The sequence below is a fragment of the Molothrus ater genome, chromosome 9, assembly GCF_012460135.2.
Source record: "Molothrus ater isolate BHLD 08-10-18 breed brown headed cowbird chromosome 9, BPBGC_Mater_1.1, whole genome shotgun sequence".
Taxonomy (NCBI): Eukaryota; Metazoa; Chordata; class Aves; order Passeriformes; family Icteridae; genus Molothrus; species Molothrus ater.
Genome location: NC_050486.2, coordinates 8650736 through 8667729, shown reverse-complemented (window position 1 = coordinate 8667729; position 16994 = coordinate 8650736). Strand labels below are relative to the sequence as shown.

General features: G+C 38.2%; 1 protein-coding gene and 2 long non-coding RNA genes across 3 annotated transcripts; all 3 read right to left on the bottom strand.

Moving 5' to 3' along the window:
• Positions 1-538: 538 nt before the first annotated feature.
• LOC118689396 (beta-1,3-galactosyltransferase 1-like) lies at positions 539-1928 on the bottom strand. Its single transcript, XM_036387643.1, has one exon. It carries the CDS (start codon positions 1824-1826, stop codon positions 639-641), a length of 1188 nt encoding a protein of 395 aa, XP_036243536.1. The 5' UTR covers positions 1827-1928; the 3' UTR covers positions 539-638.
• Positions 1929-3618: 1690 nt separating this feature from the next.
• LOC118689848 (uncharacterized) lies at positions 3619-9314 on the bottom strand. The gene is made up of 3 exons (XR_004980686.2): positions 9218-9314; positions 5991-6090; positions 3619-3851 (listed from the first exon to the last, which is right to left on the bottom strand). It is a non-coding gene; the product is annotated as an uncharacterized LOC118689848 (long non-coding RNA).
• Positions 9315-11703: 2389 nt separating this feature from the next.
• LOC118689849 (uncharacterized) lies at positions 11704-16519 on the bottom strand. The gene is made up of 3 exons (XR_004980687.1): positions 16378-16519; positions 14177-14269; positions 11704-11801 (listed from the first exon to the last, which is right to left on the bottom strand). It is a non-coding gene; the product is annotated as an uncharacterized LOC118689849 (long non-coding RNA).
• Between the last annotated feature and the right edge of the window lie 475 nt (positions 16520-16994).

Sequence of the window (16994 nt, the reverse complement as noted above, 5' to 3'; positions counted from 1 at the left end):
GTAATTTAATATACCACTGACAGGACAATCTGCATTTAATTTTCCTCTTTTTATTACATCTCCATGATAACAAATAAGTGGTATCTTGTGTGTGAGGTTTTCTATGTATATGTAACCACAGAGAGCAATAGCCTCTCTGGGCACTGAGATCTGGGAAATGCTAATGTCAGATTTTCTGAAGAAGCAGTTTCTGCCCACATTTCTGGCACTAATTCCCCAGCACAGGATATCTTGTATGCTCTCTTCTTTGGTCACACTGGAATGCCACATGAGTACATTTAATGGTACATAAGCAAATTACATCCGAGCAGTATGAAATTAACACATTAACTTATTCATTTTTAATGAAAGAACGAGCTTTATTGCATCGTCTTTGCTTTTTCTTCAGTAGGGTTGATATAGTCTCTTGCTGGCTTTAAAAATTAATTGATGCTTCATCCAAAACTAAATAAGGTAAATCAGAATTCACTCAACAGAGAAAGGCTTCTTTATGGAGGAAAAATCCTTTGAATTCAACGTAATACAAAACTTAGGCACCTGATTGAGGATGTCCGTGGACCTTGAAAGTTATCATTACACAGATGTTCTGTTGCTACTAAGAAAACATCTGCTGCTTTGCCCATTGTCAAAGCAAGTTCCTAGGATGCTCCAGGATGGATCTTTCTTTCCTGACACGTGTGTTTCTTCTCTTGCAGTGTTTCCCAATAGATTATGTGCTCATGTGGCTCAATGTGATGAGATGTAATTAGTTCATTGTACGCACAAGGAGAAAATGGGACCTTGTGTATGTTAAACAGGGAATGAGGAGGTGGTGCTATTTCTACTCCCTTTGCATTAAGACAAAACCCTACGTAAACATCTTCCAAATGTATAAATTTAATCATTAAAGAAGCATCTACAATTTTTGGAGCCAGGTCTCCAGAAAAGACGTAGCCAGTTCCCGAACAGAAAGGGTGGTATCTGTTTTCTGGGAATTCTTCTTCTGATATGTACCATTTACTGGCTTTATTCCGAATAGGGCTGTGCCCTGTCATTAAATGGCCTGTGAAATAATTCTGTGTTAGAGGTGGGAGAGGCCTGAGGAGCTTTTCAATCAGGTGCATCGTGTTGACAAAAACGTCACTGTCTGTCTTCATTGCAAACCTCGTGCCACTGCAGTAGGTGGCCACCCAGCTCATGCCCATCAGAGTTTTAAGAGTTAAGTTGTTGTAAGTGTCCAGGAAGTCCTGCTGGATGATGTCGTGATACTGCTCACTTTCTCTCAGCAGAACGTCCCCGTTGTCACCCTTGGTGTCTCTGCCCAGCATGAACAGCCGAACGACATCCGCGCCGGGAACCTCTGCTTCGCTGCCCCAGCTCTTCCGGATGGCATTTCTGTGCTGCAGCTCGGCTGCTGTTGTTGATATCAGCAATACCAAGAAAGGTGTTCTAGCTTTACACTTCTCTTCTTCATTAATAATGAATGCAAATAGCTGTGTTCGAGTGGATGTAGTTTTATTCCCAGATTTCTCATTTTCAGGTGTGGGTGTGGCTTTATTCCCAGATTTCTCATTTTCAGGCGTGGGTGCGGCTTTATTCCCAGATTTCTCATTTTCAGGTGGTAGTTCTCCATTTTGTTTCCCTGAGATTTGTTTGAAATTTGTCCATAATTTTCTAAGTAAACTCTTTTCACTTTCCATGTGAAGATCATTACTTTTAGGTCGAGCAGCAAGGTGAGAAGTATAAAAATAGGAAATCAAATATATTGTAAAAGAGATGGTGAAAACCAGGAAAAGACTTCTCTTGGGGCATTCCATGGGAGAGAAGATTCTACTACAATAGCTCATGTTGGTAGCTGTGACTGAGTGCACAAGAAGTGCAGATACTTTGTCAGAGTAGCAGCTAATTGTTTTCCTCTGTGACACAAAGTTAAAACCTGCCTTCAGGCTTCTGATTCTTCAGGATTCCTTTCAGTTTGTTATGATTAAAAGAATCCTATTATTTCATTTTAGAATAAAATGCAAAAATTTTTATCAAAAACAAAAAAAAAATTAAAATTTCTGTATTAAATTTTCAGGCTTTTCTTCCTAAGAGAAATACAGTATGATAGAAATAGTAAGAAATAAATGAAACTACATAAATACACTATTAAAAGTAATAATTTCATCAGATCGAACAGAAATTATTCAGCTCTATATTTAAATATTGAAATAAACGTAAAATATAAAGACATTTTAACTTCCTGTAGGCTTTACAAAAAGTTATCATATAATTGAATCATCCAGAGTTAATGAAATATTATGATTGATTATGGATTCATTGCATTGGAGGCTATTATGATAAATCAAAACTTTAATGCATGGCTGAAAGTGATTGTCTGGGCTCTATAAAACATTAATGCAGACAGACTTTGAGATTAAGTGCCCCTTGCCAGCAACTATCTCTGTAGAGAATGCCTGAAAAAACTGTCTTAATCTAGATCCATACATTTCAAATGGCTTCTTCAGCTGAGGGATCGTCCCAGACTGCAGACAGGTAAAGTGTAAATACTGGCTCTATGCACATACTGTAGCTTTGGGTAGATCTTTGTGATTTCCATAATAGCCAGTTTCAAATTTTGGCTTCCTTCAATGAAACAATACAAAAAATTATCTAAGCCTTGGAGATGCTCCACAGTTTACAGGGAGAAGAATGTAATCACATGTATCCCTCACACCATGAACTGCTTACACCCAAGAATGCCACCTGGAGAGAAGGGCAAGTTAACTGTGTTCAAGTGCTTTCCTGGTCTCTACATGTATTAGAAAGGGACATGCAAAAGTATAGTAAATCAGGTTTTTTTTCAGATTTTTTTTGTACCAAAACTCTTTTTAACAGATGCAATGTGTAGCTCACAGTCGAACAGCAAAATTAAACACTTCTTACCATCATCTTTGAAACTGTAGATTCATCCCAGTCATACAACCATGTGGTTTTTTTGGTAGATTCTTTAGTAGTTTGTTGCTGGTCCACAAAGAAATGACAGATTTAGGAGGACTGAAATAATCAGGAATCCTACCTCTGTACCCATGGAGAATCTGAGGACAAGCTCAAAGGTCCTTGACTTTCTGTTTGAAGCCTTTTCCAGAGGAATTGTGTATTAACACGAAGGAAAATGCAGCAGGACATTCATCTTTCTATTTGATAAAACACTCTGTCACTTGTAGCAATGAAGAGACAGCCTATAAAAAGAGATTGGATTTAATAATTTTAGAATATGCAATAGAAATGCAAAGTAAAAAATCAATTTATGCTCAGCTATAATTTAATCTGAGTAAAATAGATCTTGTTTAATAGAAATGTAAATAATGTGGTGGATAATATAAATAACGTGGATAACGTTTGGCCAGCATCCAAACACTCACCCACATGCTCACCCCACTTACCCTCAGGAGGACAAGGGGAGAAAATAGGATGAAAGAGTTCATGGGTCAGGGTAAAGGGCAGGGAGATCACTTACTGGACACCATCTAGGGCAGAACAAAGCCAGCCAAAAGGAATTTAAATGTACTGCTATTTAAAATACATTTGGATAGTGAGAAACAGAAACAAAAATAAAACCCAATAGCTCCTCCCCATCTTTTCCTGAGCCCAACTCAACTTCTTTTCCTGCTCCTTCAACAGCAGAATGGGGTTGGGGATTAAGGTCCCTCCCTATTTTTCCTCCTGTTCAAAAAAATCTGCTCCAGTGAGAGCTCTCCAAGGGCCACAATACCTGCAAGGAATGTCCAGCTGCTGGAGGTTGAGAGAAAAAGGGCACAAATAAATGTGTGTGGTGAATAAACTGTGATAAACTGGTCAGTAGTTTAATGCAGCTCACATGTACCACACACCTGTAAAACATTAAGAACACAGCAAGTAAAAGCTTAGCTCTAGCAATCTTTCTTCTTATGTTTCTAGCTGTTTAGAAACAGTATGTTTTGGCATCATAACATATTAAACATCCAGGATCCAAAAAACAAAGTAATGTAAGAAAGAACAGGGTCTCTAAGACATCAGAAGTAGAGAGGCATTTCTGTTCCAATTAACTGCTTTACTGTTATTTGAAATATAAGAATTTCAGCACGTGAAAATAAAAGAGCAGAAAGTAATGTTCAATGTTCTAAGTCTACTTCTGTACTGCAGTTTTCTTGAAGAAGCTAAAAAAATTTTGTCAAGGTGTTTGACTTTTGTTTATGTTGACAGTGCAATTCCATTAGATGAAATCCTAGTTCCAATGTGCAAAGAACAGAAACTTCAGAGAAGACTTTTCTAAGAGGCAGCTAGAATATTTATTGTTTGAATTTGATTGAGTTATTACAAGATTAGTAGAAAATTCATGCTGCTAAAGAGAATCTATGTCTTCAAAAATAGTTATAGTTTATCTTGGTTATGACTTTTTAAAATGCCAAGAAGCTCTCAAAATACAATACTCCTTTTTCTATTAATTTTTTTTACAGAAAAAAGAAAAATACTTTAGAAATAAATGCTTGCCCACAATAATTACCCATAGCATTAAACTGAAACAATTGTAATTATGAAAGTTATTTTCTAAAACCAATTGTGTAGCAAAATGCAAAGTGCACATTAGGTTGCCTTGGGATACACTGATTATTCAGATGCACACACATTTAACTACATTCAGATTTTAAAACTACTTCACATGTGCTAAACTCCCCCCCTCCTCATAATTAGGCCTTATTAAAATAATAAAAAGGAAGAAGATGACTGAAAAGGAGTAGAGAAAACAGGAAAGGCATAGGGAAAAAAGGTAAAATTAATATGGTACTGTTTTCTTGGCACTCCTGTTTATGTTATCTTTGCCTTATTTATTAGAAAAGACAGATTTGAGAGCTCTTGAGTGAAAATCTTCCTCACAATTTTCTAATTCTACCCTATCCCATCACAGATTTTGGGAAGATATAAAACTAACAAAACCAACACCTCACATCATAGCAATGCTTTGATATTTTCCCAAATTCTTGAAGTAAGGAGTTGAAGTGCAGGCCATTGAAGGTGCTCCCACAAATGGCAAATTTCTAAGTAATCTTTTGAGGAAATGCTAGGTGTGTTTGAAGGCTGCCAGAAAGCACGAGGTAGGGCTGATTTAATCCCAGACTGCCAGTTGGCAAACAGATCACAGCATCTCTGCTACTTGGCCTTGGCTTAGTTAAGCCAGCTTTTAGGTGAAATGTCCAAAAAAGACTAAACTGGGGAGTGGGGAGGAGCAGGAGATGGGGAGTAGTGGGGGAAGAGCAGGAGATGGGGAATAGTGGGGGAAGAGCAGGAGATGGGGAATAGTGGGGGAAGAGCAGGAGATGGGGAATAGTGGGGGAAGAGCAGGAGATGGGCAGTGGGGAAGAGCAGGAGATGGGGAATAGTGGGGGAAGAGCAGGAGATGGGCAGTGGGGAAGAGCAGGAGATGGGCAGTGGGGAAGAGCAGGAGATGGGCAGTGGGGGGGAGCAGGAGATGGGGAATAGTGGGGGAAGAGCAGGAGATGGGGAATAGTGGGGGAAGAGCAGGAGATGGGGAATAGTGGGGGAAGAGCAGGAGATGGGCAGTGGGGAGGAGCAGGAGATGCACCCACCTGGACTGAAGGCAGTGTCTCCTGGAGAGGAGCTCTGCCAGTGTCCCGCAGCCCTTTGGCTCAGCACAGACTCACTGTTCCTTAGGGAAGAGCAAGCTGTGCAAAGTCCTGGCCCCACCTCCTGCAGGTTGTCTAGGGGCTCCCAGGGGCAGTCCTGGAGTCTGTGAGATGAACCTGTAACTTGTCCACCCTTCTTTTTTGAATCCTCTGTTCAATTTCAATCCCCCGTGCCTCAGTATTTGGAGGATGAAGTTGGGCATTGCAGTGAATTTGATCTCGGTGGTTCCAAAGAGAAGCAGAGATGTTGCAGTTTCTGTCTGTACTATTTTGTTATTGGGTTATGGGTGGAAAAAAGCTGTCTTGAAACCACACAAGGAGCAGAGAGCTGCTTGTGCTCCCTCTTACCTGCACCATTTGGCTTCCCAGAGAACCCAGGCAACCCTTTTGTGGTTACACGTAGAAACTCATCTAAACATGTGCTGCTGAGGTGTGACATGGTTCCATGCTGGAGACAAGAGAGTGAGGAAATAAAATTATCTTGATGTGTATTGTTGGAAACACCTACACTCAGTTTTTCAAAATTTAAAATAAGATTTTTATGAGTAAAAGACATGGTCTGTGATCCTTAAAACGACTGCCTGTTACAATGATTACAGCAATTTGAACAGCAGAGGGCTTAATTGACTGTGAAGAGAATCAAGCACTTTGCATAAAGCACCGAAGAAGTATATTAATAACAATTGCACATATTTAAGGAGCATATGGAATTAATTTAAGAAATTTATAAAGTATTTTTCTGCTAGTGTAGTGTAAAATCTTTGTATATGTCCTTTTCTGATTTAAATTACGCATAGACTGAGGCAATCTCATCAAAATGCTAATTCTGTAGAGGAATAGCACCTTTTTCCCCCATTGGAATATTAATACTTTAAAAAAAAAAAAAAGTGAAAAATTGAAGAAGAATTTTAAGTTCTTTTTTCTTTGCATAAATGCATGTTGGATTTAAAAATAGTCTCCAAAGAGAAGCAAACAGCAACAGCTATCCTAGAATTTGCTTGTCCCTAGCTATCTGCCATATCCTAGAATTTGCTTGTCCCTGGTTATCTACTATATATATTTTTTTTCTTAAAGTACATACAGAAATATGGCTGCTGTATAATTAATCAGCTATAAACAGCACAATTCCCTCTCTGCTTTCCTGGAAGTGAAGTGCAGTAAAGCTTGTCATGGGACAGAAGGGGAGCACACTGTCTGCAGGAAGCCAAGAATTTCTTGTTAGTCTAACAAGTGTCCTATCAGAAAATAGCTATTGGTTTGTTATCAGCAAAGGGGGGAGTGAAGAAAGGAAAATAGTTCTGCATGCAGTCCCTGGTACCTCCCTCTCTTCTCTCTTGTCACATTCACCTTCTTCAATGCCCCTCCTGAGTCAGTGGCACCAGCTTTTCTCAAGGAGATGGACAAGGAGAGGAGTCTGTGGCAAACTGCCAGTGTCCCACAGTCTCTACCAGAAAGAACATCCTGATGTTGATGGCAGGCCTTAGCCCTCCTGGCTCTTGGTAGCAAATTTTCACGTGTTTGGCAAGACAACACTTTTTCTTTCTTGGTTCTCAGTTGCACGTGAAGCCTGATTTTATTACCCAAGGTCAACACAGCATGTGTATTTCCTCCTTGTGTTCTTTGACTAAATGACTATGACTGAATCCAGCTTTATGCACTGCCAACTGTGCAGCTATTATCATTGCAGTGAGTAATTAGCTATTGGTCATACTTTTCCTCAGTTAGCATCCCATATCTACATTTCTCTATACTTCTATTTCAGGGCCATAAAAACATACTCAACAGAACAGCTATTTACTGCAGAAATAAAGACAGGTAACTAGCAGGCTTTGGGCCACACAGTTGTGGAAAGGAATTGAGTAACAGAAGTAATTCACTACACAATTTGCTGTTCCAGCTTTAAAGAGCTAGAAGAAAGCTCCACCCTCTATCCTGTGAACTGACCTGATCACTCAGTATCCATGTGAATGATAAACTATCTATAGCTATTAACAGTAGTTATTTAGTACAAATATAACTATGTCCTTGGGAGCACAGTACACAGAATAATCTAATTATACTACAGCAATTTGCTATCTCGTTTATCTTTACTATAATTAACTGTTAGCAGCATGTAGATAGGTCAGTGTGAAAAAAATCACTTTGAGATCTGGAATCAGCAAGGAGAGAGTTTATATTTTAACACAACAAAGAAAAGGTAGCTTAGACAAAGGTTGGAAACATGAGATTCAATATTTGTTTGCTGCAGCTGTGTCTGGATTCTTAACGAAATTTATCATGGGCACAAGAACAAGAACTGCACCACTTTTCTTTATTAACTTTAGTACTTGGCTCAGTTTTTATTGGAATTGGAATAAATTAGAATAGCTATTTGTATTAGAGATGTTTAGCTAATTTATATTTTATAATTAAAAGTTCTGACAAAAAGGAGTTACTTAGATCAGTTACAACAAAAATTAACATAAATTTAATTATGGATGTTTATGTGTGGCTAGTTCATAAACAACTCATCTGCAGGATTAGTCTCTCCTAATGCCTTATGTGGAGCCCTATAAAAGCTGCAGGATGCTGAAGTCTTTCTTGCCTCATCTCTTGGTTAATCATGAACTTCTGTAATTTAATTCAGCTAAAAATGACATTTATAAAGCCCAGTATTTGCTAGAACATGAGCTCCTAGCTTTGTCTGCACAGGGGGATGTGCACATGGGAAGTCCTGAGTGTTTCTGTTCACCTGCCACGGGGGCAGATTCAAGGGGCTCATTCCCTGCAGGGGCTGGGAACGTTCCTGCACCAGTGGGACCATGTGTGTCCCATGTTCTTCAGTGCATGGACTCACCACAGGATGCCAGAACACAGGACCAGGAAAAGCAGAACCCCCTTGGTTGGGAAAGGCACTGAACCAGCCCTCTCCTCTCCTGGATGAAGTGCTGCCTTCATCTCCTGTGGGTGCTGCCACATATTTTAACGTCACTCTTACACAGGCATGAGCAATGAATGCTCCTCAGATCCCCAGAAGATGAAATCAAACTGTCATCGCATTTGTTCTGACTCAGAGGTGAGTTATGGGGAGCTGGGGAGAAGCTGGCAGCCTTTTCCACACAGTTGCTGCTGTGAGCATGGGCAGAGACACTACACAGAGACCCTGAGAAACACAAGCACCAGTGGATTTTTGGGTGCTGTGAGGATAGATTGGAGATTAGCTGAGACTTTCAGTTGTGACTCTGTACATCTGCACTCCAGTCCATGTGCTGCTGTATTTGGTAAATAATTTCACTATCTAAAGCTACACAAGGACACACAAGGTGATGCTGACCACTGGAGCTCCCAGAGTTGTTGAGAGCTACCTGATCCAGGCACAGCTTTCACCATCTGTATTTTTAGGTTTGTGCTTCTTTTCTAAACCCTTAAAGATAAGCTGCCATAAATGAGGGGGGAAATCATCTTCATTCAGGGCTTGTAATAAAAATATGTAAAGAATTATATCTTACTGAGGAAAATATGTCATGAATTTCACACAGATTAAATCCTCATTTTTAGACAATTCCAAAGAAATACCAGCATAGTGATGCACTTACCTCTCATCATCTAACTTGGCCAAAGACATCTGCAAATACAGATGCAAAGGTGTCTGGTCTTCTGGCATAACTGTTTCAAAACCACATCATCACATTTCATTCCTAAAATAATGAGAAGATGCAAAGAGCAGGGCTAAATAAAATTTAAAATAACTTTTACTTCGCTGAGTGAGAATATCTAAACTATATTCTTCCTGACAAATACTTCACCTTTCTGCTGGATCCCCAGGGATTTACTCTCTGTCCTGACAGTCAAGAAGGATTAATTTAGGAGATATTTAGCAAGTTGTCATATATTTGCCACTGGCAGGCAATTGCACTGTCTCATTTGGACAGGTTTCAGCAAAATGGGCCATAAAAGGGCAAAATTTTGGTATGCAAAAGGTACTTCAAAACAGAACTTCTTACAAGTATTCTTAAACCCAAAATACCTTCTGAGCTGATTTTTTTAAAGAAATTCTGGGAAGGAAGATTTTTCTCATATTATGACTTTGCATTACAAGGGGAAATAAGGTTTTGTATCATGTCTTAAATCCCCCATTAGGCTAAAAATAAGCATGCACTGAGATGATCATATGAATCACACTGGACTGAAGGATGAGTATAAACAGGACTCACTTTTCTGGCACTCACACAAATGTTCAGGTTACACAGTAACTCTTCTACAGAAGGCAGAAGAGTTTTCACTGTGATGAGATGCTCTACAGGCTGTACTTTGGTTACACACAACTAGTTTAAAATATTTGTATGTATCAGTTCAAAGAGGAGCTAATAATTATTCTGTGGGGGTAACTGGTATCCCTTTATCTTGCCTCAGTCTTGGCTGGGCCTGTAGATGGTGCTGTAACATCAGTGATATTAGTAGTGGACCACGGGGATATTCCCTTTGTCACTGGCCAATACCCAGCTCACATTACAGAGTAGTCATAAAATCCATGTTATCAGTCTCCATAAAACCAGCTGCAAGTACCAGTTCAGGTTTATTGGAAGAACGTCTGGTTTACAGCACCTGAGTTTGACTTCTTATTGTCCATGACAGCCAAATCATTATTTCCTACAACAGATTCCTCTGAAAATACTCCACTGTAACAAAATAAGAGTTTCTTAATATTCCTGTAGGAAAAAAGGTATTTAAATTCTCATTTTAGTCTGGTACCTAAACAAACATTACTTTTATGTCAGCAGTCTTTAAAACAGCAGCCTTGTGGCTACAAATTCTTAGAATGTATCATGCAGTCTTTACAGTACATACTTTTGACTACTTTAAAAAGCAGAACAAGAAAGTAAATTTGAAGTATTTACCAATAAACTTCATCAGTTCAGAATGAATTTATGCATAAACTGTGCCAAGAGAAAATGCATGTGTCTTCTATATTAAACAATGGGTTGTGATGACTGAGCTGATTGCATTGAAAGTATTTCATATGTATTTTTGGTTCAAAAGAAACTTCACTTCCTGTGGACAGAGTTTCTGAGTTTGAAAACTCAACTTTCAAAGTCTCTTCTACAAAGCTTGAAGAAAGTGTACTTTCCTGGTCATTAAGGAGACCATTATACTTAACATAAGGAGATAATTTTCAGTTCTTTGATCACCTCTCAGACTGGATTCTGAAATGAAGAATAAGATACCCTTTTCCTTATGTCATGGTATTTGCAGTGGAGTAGGTTCCTAGCACAGTTTTATGGGGTTCTCTTGACTGGGTTGCAATTCACATCACAGGAGCTGTGTGAACTTGTTTATACAAGCACAGTTAGTTCACATCATTTGTGAACAATGGAGAGGGTTTAATCTACAGCTTTCTCAAACACTGTAAAAAAAGATCAGATCAGCCATTAAAAATATTTAGCTTTCAAACATGAAGTTAAACTGTTACTTCCTTGTCAAAGACTCAGAACATTTTCCTCACAGTTCTGGATTATACTGCTGTGTTTTAAAGACAAGATTATGATGGCTACTAGGAAGTTATGTGAGCAACAGAATTGGAAATTATGAAAAATTGATTACAGCATATTTGATGCATATGGCTGGCCTAGGAAAGCAATGATGTCTGCAATGTTCTAAAATTAGTATATACAAAGTGGTAAAAACCTATGACTATTTTGATGACTTGCATTATTCTTCAGTTATGCTCTCCCTATTTCTCTTAGTGGTTTCTGCTATACCAAATAATGTAGTAGCTGAAAATAAATGTAGTTTAAAATTGCCTCAAGGCAAGTACAGAAAGAAGTATTTAGACATGCATATTTTTTTTCCCTGAGTTCTAATGTTCTTCCATTTTCTACCACACCCTGAGCTCCTATATTTTGTTTACATGGTCTATAAATCAGTTTTGTACTGCAGATCACTGTCACATATAATGAGAACCATAGTTTTGAAATGTCGGAGTTATTTGTCATGACATGGAAGTAGCAGAAAAAGGGAAGCTACACTCAGCAAAGAAAGCAGTGGAAAGCAAAATTAGTGATGCTGCACAGACTTACCCAGTTCTCAGAATTAGCACTTTGTTGGGTATTTCTCATAATCAAAAGTTTCCAAAGGAAGAAAGAGCAACTGCTCCCTGCTATCCTCAGAGGATCAAGTAACCTAAAAAGCAAAGGCTGAAGCTCTAGAACTCTGTGACCACTGGCAGATTTATTCCTTACCGTGAAAGCAATGAGGTATTTTCAGCCTTTGCATGACTGAAATACAACAGAGTGAGGGACTAGGAAGGGGAACAGAGCATTGAGAGCTGTAACAATACTAATGTGTGCTAAATTTAGAGATAATCAGGTCATCATAAACAAAGGAGCAAGACCTTTGGAAAATCTGACAATATTTTAATATAAACTTGCTTATTCTTCATGGTTAGGATTGAAGTAAAGAAAATCTTATGGAAGTAATAAATTATTCTATTGTTTTATCTATGGCAAAAGTAACAATCAGTTGGAAGCTTCTAACTAAATTTTGATGGCAAATGCATGTCCCTTTTACAAGCTGGCTGTTCACTTTGCCTGGCATGGAGCAGAGTCCCTTAATTCACCTGTTTTGGGGTTATCTCCATGGGCTTAGAAAAGAACTTTTCCCTTCAAACCACACTGACCACTGAAACAAACCTGGGTTTCACACATCCCAGGATACTGCTTCACTTGAACCAATATACACACACTGCTATTTTTTTTCCTCCTTTAAAGCTTCTGTTTAAGGGCTGAAGATGGGAAAACCATCAATTTTCTAGTAAATGTAAAAGGTTTCGATTGTTTATTAGGGCAGTTGAAACATTTCTGAGTATAGGAAACTCTCAGCATTAGTAAAAATACTTGAGCTGTGTTCATGAAAAACTAAATTTCTTTCCTTTAAGACCATGGTGTGTTGGAATGCAGCTTTTGTCCCTCCTTTCTTTCATATCTTGTTCCTGAAGTGTGGGAAATAATCAAATTCCCAACACCACCCCCCTAATTTCTTATGCACAACTATGCAAATACCACAATTTAAAACAGTGCTTATGATTTCCTTCCTTACAGAAGCTGCCACAGTCACTTTATTTCCTTGTAGAAATAGTTTTGTAAATAATAGTAAATGGTTCTTCTGCTAGACAATTCACATTATTGCTCACAAGGGCCATTAAGTTATGGATGCACTAAAGGGCAGCAGGAATAAAATATCTACCACCTTAGGGCTTATGATGTGTCCAAAAATCTTGGAAATTCTAATAGGCTATGATGCATTTTGCCACTGCAAGTGACTTTCACAACTCATTGTGCAACAAATTATTTAACCCTTGCCAGTCTGTTCTTGGGAATCAAAGGCATTAATTAAAATGCACTTTTATGGATATTTACAATGCCATCCTCCCATAAATAGAAATGCATGGAGAAGAAATCCCTCTTCAGTGTGAACTTCAGCTAGCAGGGGGAGAACTAGTTTGAGAAGCTTTTGAAATAGCCCTAAAAAAATGTCACAGAAGCATTACTTCAGCTTTAGGGTGGTGCCTGTGTGTGTCAGAAGATGTAAGGTAGGCTGTGGAACTATGTGAAGCTGTTATTTAAGTCTACTACCATTTTATTTTCCTCGTGCTTCTGTTTCCAGCTTTCTTTTTCTTCATCCAATTTTAATTTAACCTTTATGACTTGTGTAAGAATATTTATGTGAAACTGAAACCCTACCCTCTCTTAAGAGGATACATCCTGATCCAAACCCAGTGTTCTTAGTAGCTTTAAATTTGGTATGGAACAAAAAACAACCCTAAAGGATGTCTTCTGTGCACATACAATAAAATGTGCAAACCATTCTATGAAATAATACATAAACTTTATTTCCTACCTGTCTAACTGCACTGCAACATGATATACTTTACATTAGCTATTATTTCTGCAAATTCTCATTTTCTCTGTCAAATGATGCATGAAAGTGAGAATCACTGTAGCTTAATGGAATAAGCCTCTTATCAGTGCTATATATCAAAGGCATCCCTCTCTGAACACCTAAGGACAGAAGGATCATATGTTCCAAAACAGTTTCACTTGGATTCACAGTAGGTGGCTGAGTTTGAGGTTTTGCTGCTGCTGTGTATTTTTCCCTTGCTGTGGGGACAGTGGTCAGCATTTTGCTGTTATTTGTTCTGTACAGGCTTAAGTGTGCTGGGGGTCAGCAGGGGGGTTACAGAAAAGGAATGATGACAAGAGGGACTCCTCTGTCTTTAAAGAAGCACTGGATTTGTCTCTAGTGCTCAAGTTTGGAAAAGAAAAAATACATGTTTGAAATAATTTATATAATAATATCAATGACTGCTGTAACAGCATCAACATAATATGAATAATATAATAATTAATAATTGATGAAGGAGCCAAAAGGAGGCTGAAAACAGTGTTTTATATCCAAGGCTGTTGCCACATAGGCTCTGCCCAAAGAACAAAACACAGGTTTGAGGTAAGCCACAAGGCAGGAAAGGGGAGAGAAAGAGAATTCAAGTCCATGACTACCTTGACCTGGGCTGATCTCCTCTGCATCTCTCCTGAGCCTGTGCTAGCAGTATTTTGTAGCTGCAAGGCAGACAGCATGATTCAAGTACCATCCTGGAAGAGAGGCAAACACGTGTATGAGGGGTTGTGTCTTTCATTAATGGAAATCATAAAAAAATATTCCCAATTTACCTCTGTAGAGGGCAGAGGGTAGTCCAGGGCTGTGTAAAAGGTTTCAAACAGCACTGCAGGAATTAATTTCGAAAACTTCATACATGTCCGGTTTTTGCACATTGTTGAAAGCCAAACTTCAGCTGTCATTTTCTTTAATCATACCCAGCTTTTGATGTTGTGGGAGAAAGTGAGTCTGAGTGAAAGAGTTCAGCTGGCTGCCTACTGTTACTTCCCTTTCCAAAGTCCCACTTTCATTATGAAGCTGCATCTTAGCTACATCTTCTACCTCTATGGAGATTTATCTTATACAAACTCTGCTTCATCTTCTTAGCTGCACCCTCTTTTAGATTCAGTCAAATGGTATTTGATTCTTTTTCCATGGGACTATGTTATTTTAATGACTTTCATATTATTCTTACTTTATAGGATGTGTTTCTTGTCTTGAGAAAAGGGCTGTGCCCACAACATAGTCTATGCTCCAGAACTTTTGACTTCAATCTAATTTTTTTTGGTCATTTCTTGGTCACTCTGACATTGCATTTATCTAGGATGATTTTCTCTATCTTAGCAAATTCCAGCAGCATCCAGATGAATCAAAGAAAGAGTGAATTATTTCAGTTAAATTTGACAAAGTTTGAAAAAAGCTAATAGATATTTGAATATTTTTAAGAAGCTGGACAAACAGATTTGAAAAAGTTTCTGCATTTGCAGCAGAGTAGTGCTGTAACACTGTGCCCATGAGTATTCAGCTCACAGGTGAAGCAGTGGGAGCAAGAATGGGACCCAGATGGAAAAGTGCTGACAGAGGCAGCTGTACAGCTTCCCAGGTATGAAGGGACAGTACAGCTGGAAGCACAGAACTGATATTAATTCATTTTTTTCTTTGTGAGGCCATGAAGGCTTTATTTTTCTAACCCTTTATTCTCAGTTCAAAGAACATTTGACAAGGGCTGACTTGGTGAACCAATCTTTTTAGTGTGATTTATAGAATCAAGTCATGAATCTTTAAACCTGGTGATATAAATGGTCTCTTCAAAGTATCATGAATTGCTGAATATTATATTATTTTCCAGTTTTAATAGTTCTGAAGCAGAGAGCAAAACCAGCACTGTATGATGAATGCCATCAATTACACAACACAAAATCAGCACTGATCCTATAGGTTACATGGGGCCCTAAGTAAAGAGGATCTGTAAACTCCAAATTCAAGAATAGAGCAACCAGATTAATAAAAAGGGCTGAGTGTGATCATAGATATTAGCAACAAATACTGAAATATTTCCATCGTGTTTAATGATCATACTTTGTCTATTCCTAACACTTCTGAACTTTGCTGTTGTATTGAAAATGACGAGCTATTTCCTCACCCATACACATCTACCTATGTAAAGAAATGGCTGACAATCAACTCTCCTTTCAAAGCCACATTATCTCTACAGGACCTGCTTCCTCTGCAGGTGAGGTTGCCTGACCAGTTCAAGGATAACAAGTGAGAATGCTGGAATGAACAAAAGAACTTAGCACTTAGCAGAAACCAGGGGAGACGGGGCAAAACCACCAGTCAGCACACTGCATTAAACAAGAAAAAAGCAAGATATATTTGGGAAAAGGTGCAAAACTACTCCACACTCATCAGTATCTTAACAAAATCCATGTTTGTCTCAGTCCCTCATTACAATGACATCACAGCAGAGAGAGCATAACCCTATAATCAACCCAATTGTTCAAAGCCAATACTCAGTGCTCACACCCCATTTCCTTACTTGTGCAACTCTAACTCCAAGGATTTTACACTGATAATGAGATCAGAATCTCACTTCCTAAAAAAAAGAACCAAAAAACAACAAAGTAATGAACAAATATATTTTAAAAAGACAAAGAGCAGTTTAGATCCCAGTTTCAGAAAAAAGAGTAAATCTCTGCCATGTTTCTCACCACTGACAATAAGAGGAGACAAGATAACGAGTCTGGATGTGAACAAATGTATTTATGATATTTTCTGAAATAGATCCCACCCCTTCCTAGCCCTGTCTTCACTGATTACTTACTCATGCTCCTTCCTCTTGTTATGGTCAGCATTTTCTTCCATTGTGATCACATAATTAATGCTTATTATTTGTACTGTAACAGAAAGTCTGCAGTTAGTTATAAACATAAACACTCTAAAATGTTAAAATATATTTTCCACCTTTTATTTAATGTCAAATAACACTTTAATTCCATATAACATAGTGATACCCAGAAATAAACCAGAATGTTCACTGAGATGTTAATTTGCATTATTATAGCTGAAGCATCAGTTACATTGCTGGGTGCAAGGCACAGGTCTGATCTTAACTGAAAATAGCTAAGTTAAAGGGGAGCTTTGTTTATCAATATGATAATTTTGTGGGGGGAGGGGGAGAGCAGAATGAAGCTGCACATATATTTTGCACAATAAACATATGTGATCAGAAAAATTCTTTGTAATTCAAATAAAAAACCAGTCATCAAGAACCTTACAGAAGGATAAGCCTAAGGTTGGATTTTTTCTAGTTATTATTAGTTATTACTTGTAATAGTAATTAGTTATTACTTTGTAGGTGACAAAAGAATCCTATGTATGAAACAAAATTTTTGTTTGAAAATGCATCACAAGTCCTTGGGATTTTTGGTTAGATATTGA

Bases quoted from the DNA above. Each gene is read 5' to 3' on its own strand.
- LOC118689396 (XM_036387643.1), bottom strand. From the start codon at position 1,826: ATGAGCTATTGTAGTAGAATCTTCTCTCCCATGGAATGCCCCAAGAGA.